Raw genomic sequence first — 15,653 nt, 5'->3', positions numbered from 1 at the left:
CATCAGCCTGTGTAAGTTGATCGTTTCTCTTTTCATACTTCTTGGGGAAGGAGTTAGAGGTTGGAAGAGGCAATGGTCTAAGGTGTGGTGGATGGGTGATGATAAATAAGTGTAGGAGAGAAAAGAAATTGCTCTAATGTTCTCTGTGCCTGATGGTTTGACCAAATTGATCAGTGAAGGGTGGCAGGAATCCATCTTAGTCCGGAAGCAATCTCGGGATGGGAAGAACAGTGATATCTAGTTCAGCTACCTTTGGCTAACTTCAAAATGGTTGGAAAAAGTTCTTTTAAAGGCCTCTGAGCAGATGCCTAACTGAGGAAGCTAAGGGGCCACTAAGCATGCATTTAAGAATTATTATACACACTGAGCTGGCTGAGACCTAGAGGATCAGCTGCCTGCTAGAATCACTGTTCTCACCTTTAGACCATTGGCCCCTAGAAAGCTCAAGAAGCGCTAATACGGGGGGAGACAAATGGATGCGTCTGCAGTGGTTGGTCAGAGCGTTGTCTACAACGGAGGAGGAGGCTAGAGAGCCACAGGGCAGAGAGAAGGTGTGGGTTGCTTCAAAGGTGAGGCTTTTTCTTCCCTAGAGCAAACAATAAAAGACTTGTGGGTGAAAAGCACAAATATGAGGGATTAGTTGTGCTGCAAAATACACAGCAAGCAATTGAGCTCAGCTCATTATTAGACAATGCTGCCCTGCGCAAACCAGAGTGAGAAGCCGGTGTCGGCGGAGCCCCCTGAGGCCTGCACTTCTCCAGAGCTGTTGGGGGTGGCTGCTGTGCTTTTCCATCACCTTGTAGTCCGCAGGGGAGCCAGGAAAAGTCCGCCCTTCTTTTCTTTCTTTCTTGAACCTACACAATGGCTTTCTGTGAGAGGGCTTGGTAAGGCAGAGCAGAAGGGGAGTGAAAGAGTTTCCAAGGTTCTAGCCAGCCCCTCCTTTCTGGAGCCAGGAACATGTGGCTTCTGCAGTTGCACACGGCTCCACACATTGGGCACATATAGCAGTGTGTGCAGCGGGAACCTGCTGACCAAAGTGAAGGGCACTGCTCCACCAGAGCAGGGCCTGGTGCTGGGAGCAGCGATCAGAATCGGTTTATTTTCAAGGTTTAGAAATTAGCTGCAAAATTGCCCATCAGGTTTTGAGCCAGGAAGAAGTCTGGGCAAGATTACTTTCCTTTGAACTGCTTTGCACCAGGACTACCTGGACCATTTCTAGGTATTTGCTTATATTACAAGTGACTGTATGATTTATTTCCTGACAGCCTGAATTTGATGAAATAACCACCTCTTATGAAAGTGTATTTTGGAGAATGAGGGCTGAGGGGTTTGCCGAGCCATTTAGACTGGGCTTGTGTGGGTATCGTTTCTGTCCCCCATTGTGCTGAGGAAGGGTTTCTCTGAAGCTTCCAGTATAAGAAATATTTTTCTTCCTAACAGCTCTAGATTTCCACACATATGAGACCACAGCTTTGGAATTTTTTCTGTCTACCTTGTTTTTTGCTTTTCACTAGGGAGTCCTAAGATAGTGTGTTCTTGCATTGAGTATTTATATCCTGTTTTGAAATGCTGAGTGGAGAGCATCAACTTGTTTCTACATGTTTCTTTAAGGGGAACTGAAAGGTCAGGTCCCAAGCCTTAGGGCTACCACAGCTATTTAAAAGAGGTAGTAACTGTCCCCCGCTTCCTGTCTGCAGAGGATGGAGGGATTTCTGGAATTGTAGCGCAGTTACAGAGGGGCCGCCACGGTACTCTTTGTTGGTCTCCCTCGGTGGAGGGAGGGACCGCGGTGGCCTTGTTCGTTTCAAAGACCAGCACAGGGCCTGCACACAGGAACAGGCACTCAGGGTTGTCGCTCATCTGCCTGATGTGTGTTGGATAGAGCCGGCCCTGGTGTCATTGTGGTGTCACCATCGTGATCCGCTTGTGTACCTACATCCACAGTCGATAACCTGGGTTCAGGGGGTGAATTGCTAGATGACAGCCTCACTGGCCACTCTGGTCAGAGTTTCTTTACTGCCAAGTTGAGGGGCTTGGGCTTGGCTGCCTGTTCTCGCCAGGTGCAGGAAGTCCACAGTTGGGTTCCATGTGGTGCTGTTAATAGAGTGGCATGAACTATGTAACCCCTCCATTGTCCCCTTTGTTCTGGCTCCGTGGCCTAATAGTGAGTTATAAAAATATCTGCTCTACAGACAGTTTTTTGGTCACATTATGTCCCATAGGACATAGCCTGTGGGTTTCTACTACCAGAAAACCTGTGTTATGCTCTTTTTTCCCTCCAGTAGCTAATTTTAAAAGACAAAGACAAAATTCTTTTTTTCAACCATACACCCAGACTCTACCAGGCGCTCTATCCTGAGTGCAGAAACAGCCATGGCTCCCAGCAGCACACTGAGCACATGAACCACCAGAACCAAACCAGCTTCCCGTGCCCAGTGCCATTCTGTAAACAGTTGTTAAACTACTATGGGGCCAGAAAATTACCGTACAGTGTTTGCCCACAAGGAATGTATAGTCATTCCAACAAGAATCTAGTCTTGTTACTTCTTTGTTTTCTTAACTTCAGTTATCTGTTTTTGCAGTAGCCTATCCGTTAATCAATGACAAGATTCTTTTTTAAAAAAATATTGATTTGGGTTCACTGGGTCTTTAGTTGCAGCTTGCCAGATCTTTGGTCTTCATTGCAGCATAAGGGATCTTTAACTGTGGCATGTGGGACCTAGTTCCCTGACCAGAGATCAAACCTGGGCCCCCTGCATTGGAAGTATGGAGTTTTAGGCATTGGACCACCAGGGAAGTGCCAGCAATAAGATTCTAACTTTTCGTAGAACATTTTCCATAAACTGCTACCATTATTTCAAGAACTCCTTATCTATCACTTATAGTGTGCCAAGCGAGCCTCAGAAGTCCCCAAACCAACTTGTTCAAAAAAGTGGTTGTTGGTCACCAAGGATTTCCTTTTAGCCATCCCTCTCTGCTAGCTCAGTGTTCAGAGGATGAATTGAGGCCTCCTCTCACTTTGTCCTGAAGTCCACCTGTCCCCTTAAGCTCCCTGCTAGTAGTCTGGGTGTCTGGGCAGTGTTGAGTCACAGCCAGTCCCTGAGCTGTAGGCAACTCACAATATCACCAGGACCCAGGCTGACCCGGCAGCGGGCTATGGGGAGGGACCCCTGAACTGGAAGAGACACAACCTACAGACTCAACATTGCATTAGTTATCACCCTTGACCCCTCTCTTTCCTTCTCTCCAAATGGGAATTCATGAGGGCAGATGGAGCTAATAGATATGACAGGGCTTGGAGATCTTGGGAATAAAAGTACGGTATATCCACATGGGGTAATTAATATATTTTCAAGGGAGTGTCTGTCCCTTTGGGCAAAAATGCTGCATAGAAAGAAACGTGAAGGAGCAAGGAGTAAACATTACACCAGAGCCCAGACCATCAACATCAGCATCACCTGGGAACTTAAAAGAAATGCCATGGCTTAGCTCCCATCCCACAGCTACTGAATGAGAAAGTCAGGAGATGGAGCTGGGTAGGGCGTTAACTAGGCTTCCAGGTGATTCGGATGCACACTAACATGTGAGAAGCACCAGCCCACTGTCCCTCTGATTCAGTAAGTTGGGGTTAGGGTATTACTGTTTGGACAGATGGTTATCAAAGGTGACTTTTGACCTTCCTTCTTGGTTGAAGCCAGCTGCCCTGCTGGGGGAAGAGGAAGCACTGTGTCCCTAGAGTTTTAAAAGGGAAAAGGCCTTCATTGTTGGTTCTTTTTGAAGGTTGCAGGAGAACTTGCCCTGGAAAGCTTGTTAAGAAGGAGGCAGGCCTGAAAGAGTCCTCTCTCCCTGTCCCACAAAGATACTGATGTGTTTGCCTGACCTCCTGCCTTGCCTTGGGGCCTGCTGTTCCTCGAGCCAGTCCTTAAAAGGAGCAGTGGGTGCCACATTTGTTCCTTCTGGTGCCAGGTCTGTGCTATTTCACTTCGCTGGCGTCAAGTGGATGCTTAATGAGAGGCCATGACGTAGGCCGGCAGACTCGTTGAGAGAAAGCAGCCTCGGACTGTGCTTTCTGCAGCTTCTCTCACTGCCTTCCCCAGCCTCATATTCTCCCCCCACCTCCTGTGGGGCTGTGGTCACTGTGTGTCTGCTCTTCCACATAAGCCCTGATAGCCCTCACTTAGGACAAGATGCTTGTAGGGTCTGTGGACACTGATAAATGACTCAAGAGGCAGAAGTGAAGCGGTGCCTTTCGTTTCTCCTATTCCCTTAAACTCCCTGCCCGGGACTTAATCCCCCAATTAAGAAAATATGGCCATATTGGGATTTGGGGCATTTCCCTTATTCTTTTCTGGGGCCAGTGCCATCTTTTCCTTTTATTCCTGTCCCTGAGGCTAGGGTTTGGAGCTGGAACTGATTGGTGGTCAAACCTTCCAAACTTGGACCTTGTTAAATAGCTGGGGATCCTCTACTTCAGGGATCCCCAGTTACCCATCCCTTGATTATATGAAAATACAGGCATGCTACTTCTTCGGGTGGTAAAACTTTGGGAGGCATGAAGCCAACTCCACAAAGGAGTCTGTTTCTGGGGAGTGAGTTTGTGAGATTCTGTTTGATGTAAACAGAAGAAAAAAGGAAATGCCTGAACTGCAAAAGCCAGTGTCAAAGTTAGGGGGAAAAGTTGAGGACATCCTTGTGATCAGTGGGTGGATGAGGGCAAAGAACATTTCCTGTAAGAGGAGAGTCGCTTCGTGATGCTTTCAACTCACCCAGACCACCCCAGGGAAGTAAAGGCAGCTTACTGTCCTAGAAGGGAGCACCCTTTACAGACCGCCCCTTCTTTTGAGAGTGCATTGACCCCAGTGAAGATGAGACTAGAAGAGAAGGCAATGGAAAAGAGAGAAGACAAAGTAGACCAAGATCACACCAAATCACTACTTCATTTATTCAACAAACATGTACTGAGTGTCTTCTTCATGCCAGGCTACTGTTAATAGAGTGCCTACTGTGTGCCAGGGGTATTTTGCATATTTTCACCTTTAATTTTCTTAACAATCCTTCAACATAGGTATTACTAGCTCCATTTTGCAAACAAGAAAACTGAGGCTTTTAGACATTAAAATTGACCAGAGTCATCCAGCTAGCAGGTGACAGACCTAGAATTCAGATTCAGTCTCTTGGATTCCACGGCCCGGGTTTGTTCCGCTCTACCATGCTGCCTGTCATCCCCCAAATACCTCCTTCACAGTGTGGTCTCCGCTCCCCTCTGTGAGGTGATCGGTGCCAGGATAGAGATGCTTTCCACCTCTTCTGCCTTGTTTTGAAACCTTGGGTAAAGCTGTCAGGTCCCTGCTGGCCCCCTACTGCCCTCTGCACTCTCTCATCAATTCCTCCAGCTCTGTGCCTGGGCTCCTGAAGCCATGTCCCATGAAGAACTTCCCACCTTTGAGAAGCAGTCTTGTCTGTTGGTTGGAGAGGAGAAGGACATCCAAGAAGGCTCCCAGCCAGGCCTTTAACCAAAGGATCCAGGAAGAAGCAGAGCAGCCTTCCATGGCCCCGAGCTTTGTGGAGGGATGTTTACCCTTCCCTCCTGCCCCTTAGCTGGTTTCATCCTGGAGCAGGGTTTGTGTCCACCAGAAGTGCTGGCTCATTTCTCCTGAAGGAGGGCTCCCCTTTTCTAAGGAAAGCTCATTGATACTTGCCTTGTGCTACAGTTCTTCCTATAATGAAGATATCCTATGCCAGACTCCATTCTCTCCAACTGCTCGTGACTCACTCCCATGACATCCCTTTCTCCTAACACCCGGAGAGAGAGAAGCCCATTTTTCCTTAGCCCTTTAGCCCAGCTTCCTCTCCCGCTTAGGTCTTGTCATGAGGCCTCAAGCAGACCTCTGCCCAAACTACATCTCCAGCCCACAGTCAAACATGACTTGGCACATACCCTTTAATGAAGGCACATCTGTATAGTTGGTAGCATTGGCAGTTGGGGGAAGTTTGTAATTCTTAGAATCCAAATTCTGGTTCACAATTTGGGAGACATCTGAATTCAAGGGCTCTGCTTGAACCTGCTCTACTCCAGCTCCATCCTTGGGAGTCATGGGTTCCAGGGCCAGTTTCATGCTCTGAAGTCACAAATGTGTGACCAGATCACAAGAGGAAAACTTAAGCTTCGAATCTTTCACCCTTGCCTTTTCATATCTCACAGGGGTCTTCTCCCTACATGCACAGAATGTTCCTAAGCCTTTCCGGAATTCCTCTGATCAATCCCCACCTCTTCCAACTACCTTCACCTCACCCCATTCCCAATCAACTTTCTCACTCCCCACTACAGGAAGTTGGCACCACCAGCTCTCAAGCCTCTAACCCAAAGCCTCAGCTTCCCACCCGACTCTGAGACCAGGAAGCTCCCACCTGGCAGGGGCAGCCTGCCACCACCCCATGTAGAGCCAGCAGCCAGCCCTTAAGAGTCTAGAGTCTGTCTCTGTCCTCAGCCCTCCATATATTCTAATCCAAATCCTTCCTCTCAAAGTGTGGTCCAGGAACCCGCAGTAAAGGCAGCACCTGGAGCCTATGAGAAATGCAGGTTCCCAGGCCCAGCCCAGAGTTAGAGTCTGCATTCGTCTGCACCTTAATGTGTAAGAAGCACTACTCGAAACAATCGGATCTGCTGAAAAGTCATCCCCTCCACCGTCCTCCTCAATAGAGGGGGTGGCTCGTGGAGCAAGAGCCAGTGAGGAAGCCTGGCCTCACAGTTGAGCCACAATTCAGACCTCTTTTTCACAGTGGAGAGAAATGCTGGGGATGATCTGGACACTCCAGAGAGAACCCTGAGAAGCCAGTGAAGCCTGGGACCGTCAGCAGAGAGGAACAGCCACGGCCGGGCTATGTGGGGAGATCCAAGCCGCAGTTTGGGGGCAAAGGGGACACCCGATGAGAAAGAAAGGCGTGCCCACCTTTGCACACAGCGGTGGGGTGGTTCCCTCTGGGCTCCTGCCACCATCTTCAGCCCCTGTCGGGCACCTACAGCCAAGAACAGCTCCTGCTGTGCAGCCTGGATCTGCCGGATGACGAGGCTTCTTCCCTCCCTCTTGCTGGCAAAGTTCCCATCGCCCACCGGCTGCATTGCTGGTAGTGGGTGCTCAGGAAATGTTTGTTGAATTGAGAGGAAGCCACAGCTTGTGCGGAGTCTGGATAATTCACCAGACGTGGGTCTCAGTGGTTGGGGTTGGGGGCGGGGAACAGAGACTAAGTAGGAAAGATGAGTCCTGATGTCGTACTTAGCTGGAGTTGCTGTTTCTCTGCCTCTTGAGTCCCTGCCTGAGACCTTGCTTTGGCATGACACAGTGCAGGGAGATGGTGTGAAGAGGAAGTTGGAGATGGCAGAAAACGACTCCAGGTGGGAGGCTCCCCCTCCCCCATTCAGGATGCACTCAGGTCTAACCTGGGGGTGGGGGAGGAGGTCCCTGAAGATGAGCTCCCCAACCCTGCTGTGGGGAGAGCCAGCCATCTGTCCCCTCTTCACCCCACCCCGCTTCAGAGACTTTCTCGAGATTCTTCCTTTCACAGAGGAGAACTGAGCTCTGCTCTTCTGTCCCTAGCTCCGTCCCCGCAGGCTGTGGCCTCCCTTCCTCTGGGCCTCAGCCTCCTCTTCCCGAAAGGTAGTAGGCAGCCAGGTGATTGTGAAGTTCCCCCATTGGTCATCCAGTGATTCTGGGACTGAGAGTCACATGGGTGCAAGGCAGGGGAAAGTGTAGGAAAGGGCCCCAGGCCTGGGCTAGCCATGCCAGCTGCTGTGGTTGGCATCAGTTGACAAGCTGGCAGTACCTGACAAGCCAGGAGCCAGCAGCTGGAGAGGGTGGCCAGGCCCTGGGGGTGACGGGTGCTAGGTGAGCCGGCTGCTGAGTGCTTCCAAGCCTTGTCCTCTCGTCATGGCGGGGAGCCTGTGGCCTGGGCAGCAGTAGGCTTGGGACAGAGCTCACCAGCCTCACAGACCAGGCGTGGCGCGGGCATGCACCAGGGGCTGTACCTGCAGGTGAGAGCACACACAGGGGGCACCTGTGAGGGCGGGGGCTGGCTCCTGGCCTTCATGGTCTCACTCCCCTGGAGAGTTTGCCAAACTGCTCAGCCAGGCCGCCACAGCCGCCAGCCACCACACACCCATGGCGCAGACTCTGGACAGCGCCTCGCCTCCTCTCCCCAGCCTGGTCCCCTGCTCCCATGAGCTTTGCTCAGCATCTTCCTGCAGGGCCAGGACCCCCTGTCCTGCTCCTCACACCTCCTGCACCCCTCGCCCTTTGGCTGCCTCCTCTAGGGGCCCTGCTCCGAGGTGTCAGGCCCTGCTGGGCCCCAGCCTTGCCAGGCCTGTCTTCTCTGGGCTCCAGGGGCTCTGCCCCTTTCGGGGACCCGGAACAAGTCTGGGCTTCTGGCCCAGCCTGGGGCTCGGTCGACCCTAAGGGCTGCTCCTGGCCCTCCAGCCGGGACGCAGCGCTCTCCTGGGCCCCAAGCTCTGAACTGAGCATACACGCGCTCTCCTGAGGCCCAGAGCTACTGGCACCTCCTAGGGAGAGATCGAGGGGAACCAAGTCTGAGTTTGGTGGAGAGCCCGGACTGGCTGGACTGGCTGCCAAATCTCCCAACTCCTCTTTCAGCCCCTCTGGTGATTCCGATGCTGGGGTGGGGGTGGTTCCTCCACCCGGGGCACTGGTGGGTCCGCCGGGCTCCATCCCGCTCTGAATCTGCTCATGTTCCTTCTCATTCGGAGTCTTTCTGGTGCTTCGGCTTCCCTGAAAACAAGAGGTTGGCTCTACTGGTTGGTGAATTTAGGGCTCATGTCCCTAGCCCACCCCATCCTAGGTCCAAATACCCACCTCCTGGCTCTCTGGCTCCTGCCTGTCTTCCTTCATTTCCCACCTGCAGAAACACAGCACGTGGCAGGTCCCACTCCCAACCCACCCCACCTCACGTCACCATGTGGAGCCATAGCCGGCAGCCCACATCCCCCAGGGGGATCCGAAAGCCCAGGGGTCTCAGAGGAGGGTCAGAGCCACAATGAGGCTCCAGGATGTTTCCCTTCCAGCCTGACCTCCCGCCCCAAACCCAGCCATTTCCTCTAAACACTGCCCACTATAGCAGGTCCCCAGCTGCTGTTTATGGCCAAGCCTGAAGCACCTTGAGTTCTGTGGGGACGATGGGCGTGTAACAGCCTGTGCTGCCTGGGAAAGGCGCGCCTGACTTCCCCCAGGGAAAGGAACTGCTGTAATTACCGCCGGCCTCCCAGGGCACCAGGCTCTCGCTGCAGCTGCCTTTGCCGATGGCCTCTCCCAGCATCTCATTAACCCGCCACCAGGCAGCAGTCAGCCAAGAGGCGGAAGCCCTGGGGGCTGGAGCAAGCACCTGGGCCAGGCGGCCTGACCTCCCAGAGGTAAGGCAGGGCCAGAAAATCCAGGAGCCCAGAACCTCCCCCGATTTTGCTCCCTGTCTCATGTTACCTGCGGGCCCTGCCAGTCAGCCTCTCTGTCCCTCGAGCCTTGCTGCGTGTGGCCAGCGCCACCACGGGTCTGCCCTGTTGCCCACCCCAAGTAGCACTGCCTGCAAGAGATGGTACACATCAAGAGAGAAGAGGGTCATGGCAGCCCGGTTCCTTCACCAGCTCCTGGGGCCTGATCCTCCTCCTCTCTCAACTCACCTTTGCCTTCAGGGGCCAGTGGTGGGGGCTGTAGCTTTCGCTGACTCCTGGGACCTAAAGGGGAAGAGGAAATTGGGAAAGGGTGGGATCACAAAAGAGCCAAAGCAGCAACAACAGCTCTTTCAGGACCAGGAAGTTGTCAGTCCTTCTCTTGGTCCAGTTGTGAGTGTTCTGGTTCCCAGAAAAAAGTCTGGCCTGGGTGCTGGGGTTGGGGGGTGCGGTTAGGGCAGTATCAGGGGAGCTGGACCCCTGTGCTAGCTTTGCCACTCCTGGCTAGGTGACCAGCAGAGCAGCCTCTCCAGCCTTGGCTTCCTCACGTGTAAAATGAGGGGCCAGCAATGCAGTGGAATTATCCCTATATTAGATAAGGAGCAGGGGCCACCCAGGAGGGTCCAACGCCTCCAAACGACCCCAGTACTGACTTCCTAGTGAGCCTTCTCTCCAGACCTTCTGGGATCAGAACCCAGGACAAAGGTTGTAGGTTTAGAGGATGCGAAGAAAGGTCATGGTGCCTCCTCTGATAGGGAGCAGAGGAAGGAAGATGTTCTTTCATGCTTCTTTCCAGCTCTGAAAATACGTGGTAAGCCAAGAGACAGAGGACAGAGAGAAAGAGGGAGCAAGGGGTGAAAAATTCCAGGAGGGGTGGGGTTGTGGGGTTTTGGCTCACCCCTTGTGCTGCCCACCCTGGCTGGGCCCTCTTCCCGAGGCTTGCTGGAGCCCTGTCGCCTGCATTGCAGAGAGAGGGAGTCAGGCTGGCTGGTGGCGGGAAGGACAGAGGCTGCAGAGCTGCTGGTGGGCCAACACCCCCTCCCCCACCCTAGCCCCAGGCCTAAGGACAGCAGGGAGAGGGTGGGCCCAAGAAAGATGGGAAACCCGGCACCTGCACAGAGCCCTTAGCCCAGGGCCCAACCGGAGGGCCCAGGCAGATCCTCACCACCCTGGGAAGGGTCCCAGCCGCCCTCCAAGAGGCGTCCACAGTTAGCCTGACACAGCCCCACAGCATGTCAACCCAGCAGCTGCCGGGCCCTGCCACCCACGTGGGCTTGGCCTTGTCCAGGTCCCACGGGCGGCGCCAGTCACCCTGTGCGTCTCTGTGCCGGGCCAGGCGGGCCTGGTCGATCTGCTCCCGCTCCTGCTTCCACTGGGCATAGTCCCAGCTCACCTCCAGGGGGCCCCCCAGTGCCCGGCGGGGAGCAGGGCCTGGGACCAGGGCTGGACTCCCAGGCTCCCGGACACCCTGCAGGGAGAAGACACTAAACACCATAGGGTGGAAGCAGAAACAGCCCTGGGTTTGAGATGGGGATCCAGAGAGTCTGCTAACCCCTTCCTCTCTGAAGGTTTTGACATCCCCACCCCAAAATTAGATCCATTTCATGTCGGTTAAATCCTGTTTGCCATAGGCATGGTTTCCATCCAGGGTTAGCTGTGTCTTTGGGGCAAGATGACCTCTCTGTTGGTCATTTCCTCATCTGTGAAATGGGGATAATAATAGTGCTATTCATGGGGTTGTTGCTGGGGTGTGTGGTCAGGCCGAGGGTGGAGAGACACCCAGCTGCTGGGAGCAAGAGCCAAGACTAGGGACTGCTGCCATCTAGAGGTCACACCTGGCACATGGCCAGTCTCTCACACCCTAGACCCACCTCCAGACCCCACCAGCTTGCCACCAGACGTCCAGGAGGGGTTAGGGGCTGGGACACATCTCTCACTTGCACTGTCTCTGCATGACCCACCCGACGTGAAGACTGGTCAGAGAAGGGAAGAAGGAGTGGGAATTCTTGCCGGTGCTGCCTGGGCCACATCCCCCCAGATGGGGACATATATGACTCAGCTTCCATGCCTCCCCCAAATGAGGACCACCACATTCATGTCCCCATCCCTTCTTGGGGAGGTACCTTCCGTACAGAATCTGAGCTGATGGCCGTCGGCATGGAGGGGCTCCGGCCCAAGCCCCCTCCAGGTGACCCTTCTGCTCCCTGGTTCCGTGCTCTGGTGGGCTTCTCACTTACGATCCGCTTGGCCTGGGGGAGGTGAGGATGGACAGTGTGGCACAGGCAGGGAAGAAGAGGAGGCTTCCTGGCTCATAGGCTTCCCCTACCCACCCTGCTCACCTCAGCTTTGTTTTCCATGGTCACGGCCAGATCCACCCGCTCCCCTAAGCAGAAGGTGCCAGTGTGGGCCTCTGCCTGCTCATCCTCAAGCATCTCACTGGCTGCTCCAGGTCCACGGGCACTCCTTGCCCAGTTCTGGCTGACCACCCGCTTCCCCTGCAGAATGAGGTGCCATGCCGTGAGACCACATGGGCAGCACTGGGCAGAAGTTGGGGGTTGGGTCCTTTGGGTGCTTCCCCAGGCTGGGTTCAAGCCCTGGCCCTCCCTGGAATGCCCACTGAGGAGCTGCCTCTGTGAGGCGTTCACATACCAGTGGCATTAGGTTATCCAGGCCTGGGGCCACCCAGGGGCCCAAGACGCCACAGTGGCCCATCTCTGAGCTGGGAAATCCAAAGCACTCAGACAACAAGGCTCTGTTCTCAGACGCTGTTCCTGGCATTCAGCCCCAACGTCTCTGTGCCCTGGGACTTGGGGTTTAGGGGCAGCCTGTGCGTGGGGGCACAGGTGCAGAGCTCTGGGGCTGGAAAAGGGCATGGTCACCTTCCAACTGTGGCTCTTTGGGGTGGGGGCCAGCAGTGGCCTGGGCTGCATGAGGTTGGTAGGTGTGCCCCTGAAGAGAAGTGGGAGAAGCAGAGGAGCAGGGGCAGCTGTGCTCCCCCGGCACAAGCTGGGCCGCCACCTCCCTGCCACCCCACCCTGTCTCCCAGGTGGGTCCTCCTCCAGGAACCTGGCTGACGGTGACAGTGAGGCCATCAGGACGAAGGAGCTCCGGCGTGGTCACAGCCATGCCCCCCTGCTCTGCCTGCCGTCGGTCTTCCTGGATCTCCTGTGGGAGGGCCCGGGGGTCAGCACAGGCCACGGCCCCCCAGAGGCACAGATACACAGACGCTGACAGGCCTACACAGAGAGACACCAGTGGGACACCAGGGGGCAGGCGCACCATGTCACAGAGTCCCCAAGACCCCCGCAGAGCCTCTGAGATGGAACACACCCACCCTCACCCTGGTCCCAGCCCAAGCCTGCAGGGAGAGACCACCGTGCCGGAGTCTGCAGGCAAAGCCCAGGAGTGCCAGCCCGGTCGGTCCTCCCGCCTGGCACAGCCCACTCACCTGGTACCTGCGCAGCAGGGCCTGGTTCTTCTTGCGAAGGGCGACTATCCTCCGGTCCAGCTCTGCGTCCTTCTCCTCCTGCCTGCTCATCGGGGACTCAGCCCCGTGAGGCCCCTGTGGAGGGCAGGGGCCCAAGCTCCTGACTGCTGGGCCCATCCCTTACCAGTTCCTCAACTTCTACATCAGCCCATTCTACCCTATTCTTACCACCCAAGGAATAGCCCCAGACCCAGAGCAACGGTCGCGTGGAGAGTCGGCCCATGGAAGGCCGTAAGCCCCCACCCTGCGAGGCCCGTCTGCCATCTCCCTGCGTCCTCTCGGGGGGCTCAGGTCAGAGCTTCATGCCCAGGCCCGCAGCTCCCAGCAGTGGCTGCCCCTCCCCCCGGCTCTCCAGGGAGCTCAGCTGCGGAGCAGAGCCCGGAATGGGAGTTATAAATGGCTCTGGCAGCGGAACCTGCCGTGACTGGGAAGTTGCCAGGGGATTCAGGAGGTCGAGGGGGGAGCTGTTGGGCTCCCAGGCCAAGAACCACAGTGAAAAGAGAGGCCCCTGCTCTGTGCTGGGCTCCCAGGCCATGGACCCCACTTCTCAGGCCTGCGCCCAGCCTGTGGGAAAGAGCTGCTCCCACAGGCCCAGCCTTTCCAGGCCGAGAGCAAGAGCTGCCAGCAAGAGTTAGCTCCGTGGGTGGGCCCCGCCGCGGAGACCCCCGGGCACACTGTGATCCCTGGGACCCTCCTTGTCTGGCTGCAGGGACTCCGTCGTGGCCGACACCCCTGCCCAGCGCCCTCCCCTCCCGCCTAGGCACAGCCCTCTTCCTCCTGGGCCCAGCTGTCCCCGGCTGCCCTCAGAATGTGGCCGCCTGGCGTCCCAGCCCCAAGAAGCCCCCCGCCAAAGGCAAGGTGCCACTCACAGCTGAGTGCATGGCAACAGCGGGCACGGAGAGAATTCCAGAGCAGTCCTGGGGGGAGCTAGAGCGGGAGGGAAGCCGGAGCCACCGGAGCCGGGCCTCCCTCCGCCGGCCTCTCCCTGCCGGCTTCGCTGCTCAGCACACGAGATCATGTTGTGATTACAAAAGACTCCTCTGGGCTCCCAGCCAGGAACGCCGCGGCCACCGCCCCCACCATCCACTCTCAGAGGGCGAGGACCAGGGCACCGGCAGCCAGCTGGCCCTGCCCAGCACCTCTCCCTGCCCTGCCCCAGTGTCCCCAGACAGACTGGCAGGGACTTCTGCCTGGCGGGGCAAGCCCACACAGGGGGCCTTACGCTCCAGTAGGACCCCAGCTTGGGCCTGCCTGCAGACAGATGGGCAGCCGAGTAGGTCTCTGTCCCTCCCATTAGTAAAGAGAGGCCTATAGTCCAGCCTGTTGCCCTCCCTGGTCCAAGAGCCTCCACTCAAATGAGCGTCCCCTGGCCCCTCACTCTCCTCATCAGTTCTGGTTTAAGTAATGCGAAGGGATCAAGGAGTTCACCTCCCCTAGGCCATCAAGTACTACTGCATACCTAAAATAACACCACTAGTCATTCATTCCTTTGGGTTCAGCGTTGTCTTCCCTGTACTTTCAAGTACACTTGCTCCTGGGACACTCAACTGTCCAGGTCGCCCCTGGGTGTGGGGCACCTCCCTCAGGGCCCGTGCCGCCACAGCTCAGGCCTGGCCAACAGCCTTCCCCCTGGCTCCTACCTGGGAGCCCTTCCTGGCCTTGCTCCCCAGGGCTGGCCCTCTCAGCCTCTCTGACCCTGAGACTGGAAGCAGCCTTTTCTGGGAAAGTCTCCCCCCAGATCTTGCTGGTACACCCAAGGCTGCTGTCTCTGCCCTGGACAGTAGCTTGCCTGGCACCCCTAGTGCGTCCGAGACCAGGAGTTTGGGAGTGTCAGGAGGAGAGGTGGTCTCTGTATCAGGAGCACCTGGGGTCTGGTTCTGTAGTAACAGGTCTCCGATCTCCAGGCCCTGAAGGACAGGTCAGAGGTTCCTGCATTCCCCCTCAGCCTTGACTGGGGCCTATTTCCCTAATCCCGTGGACACCTTGTCCCCTCCTGTTTCCAAAGCAGAAAGCCCTGCTGCCCTCTCCTTCCTACTCAGACCAGCCCAGGCAGCCAGAGAGCCAACCCCTGCTCCCCTTGAACCACCTCTTCCTATCTGCCCACCCCTGCGCACCACACTGAGCCTCTTTCCAGGCCAGGCCTTGGAGCAGCACCGTTGACCCGGCAGCCGATCTCCGCCACCCTAGAGTTCTCATCCTGCTTGGAAATGCCACTGCGCTCTCTCTTCCTCTCATGCCGGATGTTCCCACTGAGTCAGACTCCTCTACATTCCCAGCTACAGTGACGCACCCAGGCTACACACACGCACACACGCGCACACACACTTCTTCTCCTACCCTCTCCACGTGCTGCCTACTGAGTTCCAGTCTAGTCTCTGACAGCCGGAGCAGGGCCCTGGTGGGGTGGCAGTCAGGCCTCCTGTCACCTGCCCCATGCCCTGTGCCCTGTGGTTGGAGCTGGAAGGCCCTTAGAGCCTGGGAGTGAAGGATGCAGCTGAGACCTAAAGTTCTCCATGATCTTTGGAACCCAGGTCTGGGGAGGAGGAGTGGAGATAGAGGAGACGAGGTCTGCTCTCCCCATTGCGCCTGTTCCCAGCCAGGGTGGGGGCCAGACAGCAGTGAGGAGCAGCAGGCTGGGTAGAAATCCAGCCATTCTGCAGGGTGGGCGACCCAGATCTCTTGAAGGGCCTGCAGGAAAAGACGCCCCTAACCTCG

The 15,653-nt window shown here is 55.9% G+C and overlaps 1 protein-coding gene across 15 annotated transcripts; it reads right to left on the bottom strand.

Annotated features, from left to right (window-relative positions):
• Positions 1 to 4,918: 4,918 nt before the first annotated feature.
• On the bottom strand, positions 4,919 to 13,965 carry CCDC9B (coiled-coil domain containing 9B). 15 transcript variants are annotated; one of them, XM_044925213.1, is made up of 14 exons: positions 13,107 to 13,703; positions 12,900 to 13,013; positions 12,518 to 12,616; positions 11,791 to 11,946; positions 11,575 to 11,700; positions 11,323 to 11,424; positions 10,720 to 10,919; positions 10,350 to 10,408; positions 9,683 to 9,736; positions 9,486 to 9,585; positions 8,865 to 8,907; positions 8,552 to 8,780; positions 7,822 to 8,023; positions 4,919 to 7,438 (listed from the first exon to the last, which is right to left on the bottom strand). In XM_044925213.1, the coding sequence occupies exons 1-14, from the start codon at positions 13,200 to 13,202 to the stop codon at positions 7,417 to 7,419; spliced, it is 1,602 nt and encodes a 533-aa protein (XP_044781148.1). In that variant the 5' UTR covers positions 13,203 to 13,703; the 3' UTR covers positions 4,919 to 7,416. The 15 variants fall into 15 exon arrangements, 13 of the variants coding, with proteins under 13 accessions (XP_044781148.1, XP_025151699.1, XP_025151703.1 ...); XR_006542880.1 differs by having other exon boundaries at positions 4,919 to 6,213; positions 6,951 to 8,023; positions 13,107 to 13,697; XR_006542881.1 differs by lacking the exon at positions 4,919 to 7,438 and having other exon boundaries at positions 7,893 to 8,023; positions 8,552 to 8,800; positions 13,107 to 13,720.
• Positions 13,966 to 15,653: the final 1,688 nt, after the last annotated feature.

Source organism: Bubalus bubalis, chromosome 11 (genome assembly GCF_019923935.1).
Source record: "Bubalus bubalis isolate 160015118507 breed Murrah chromosome 11, NDDB_SH_1, whole genome shotgun sequence".
In the NCBI taxonomy this organism is placed as follows: Eukaryota; Metazoa; Chordata; class Mammalia; order Artiodactyla; family Bovidae; genus Bubalus; species Bubalus bubalis.
This window is presented reverse-complemented; position numbering and strand designations above follow the sequence as displayed.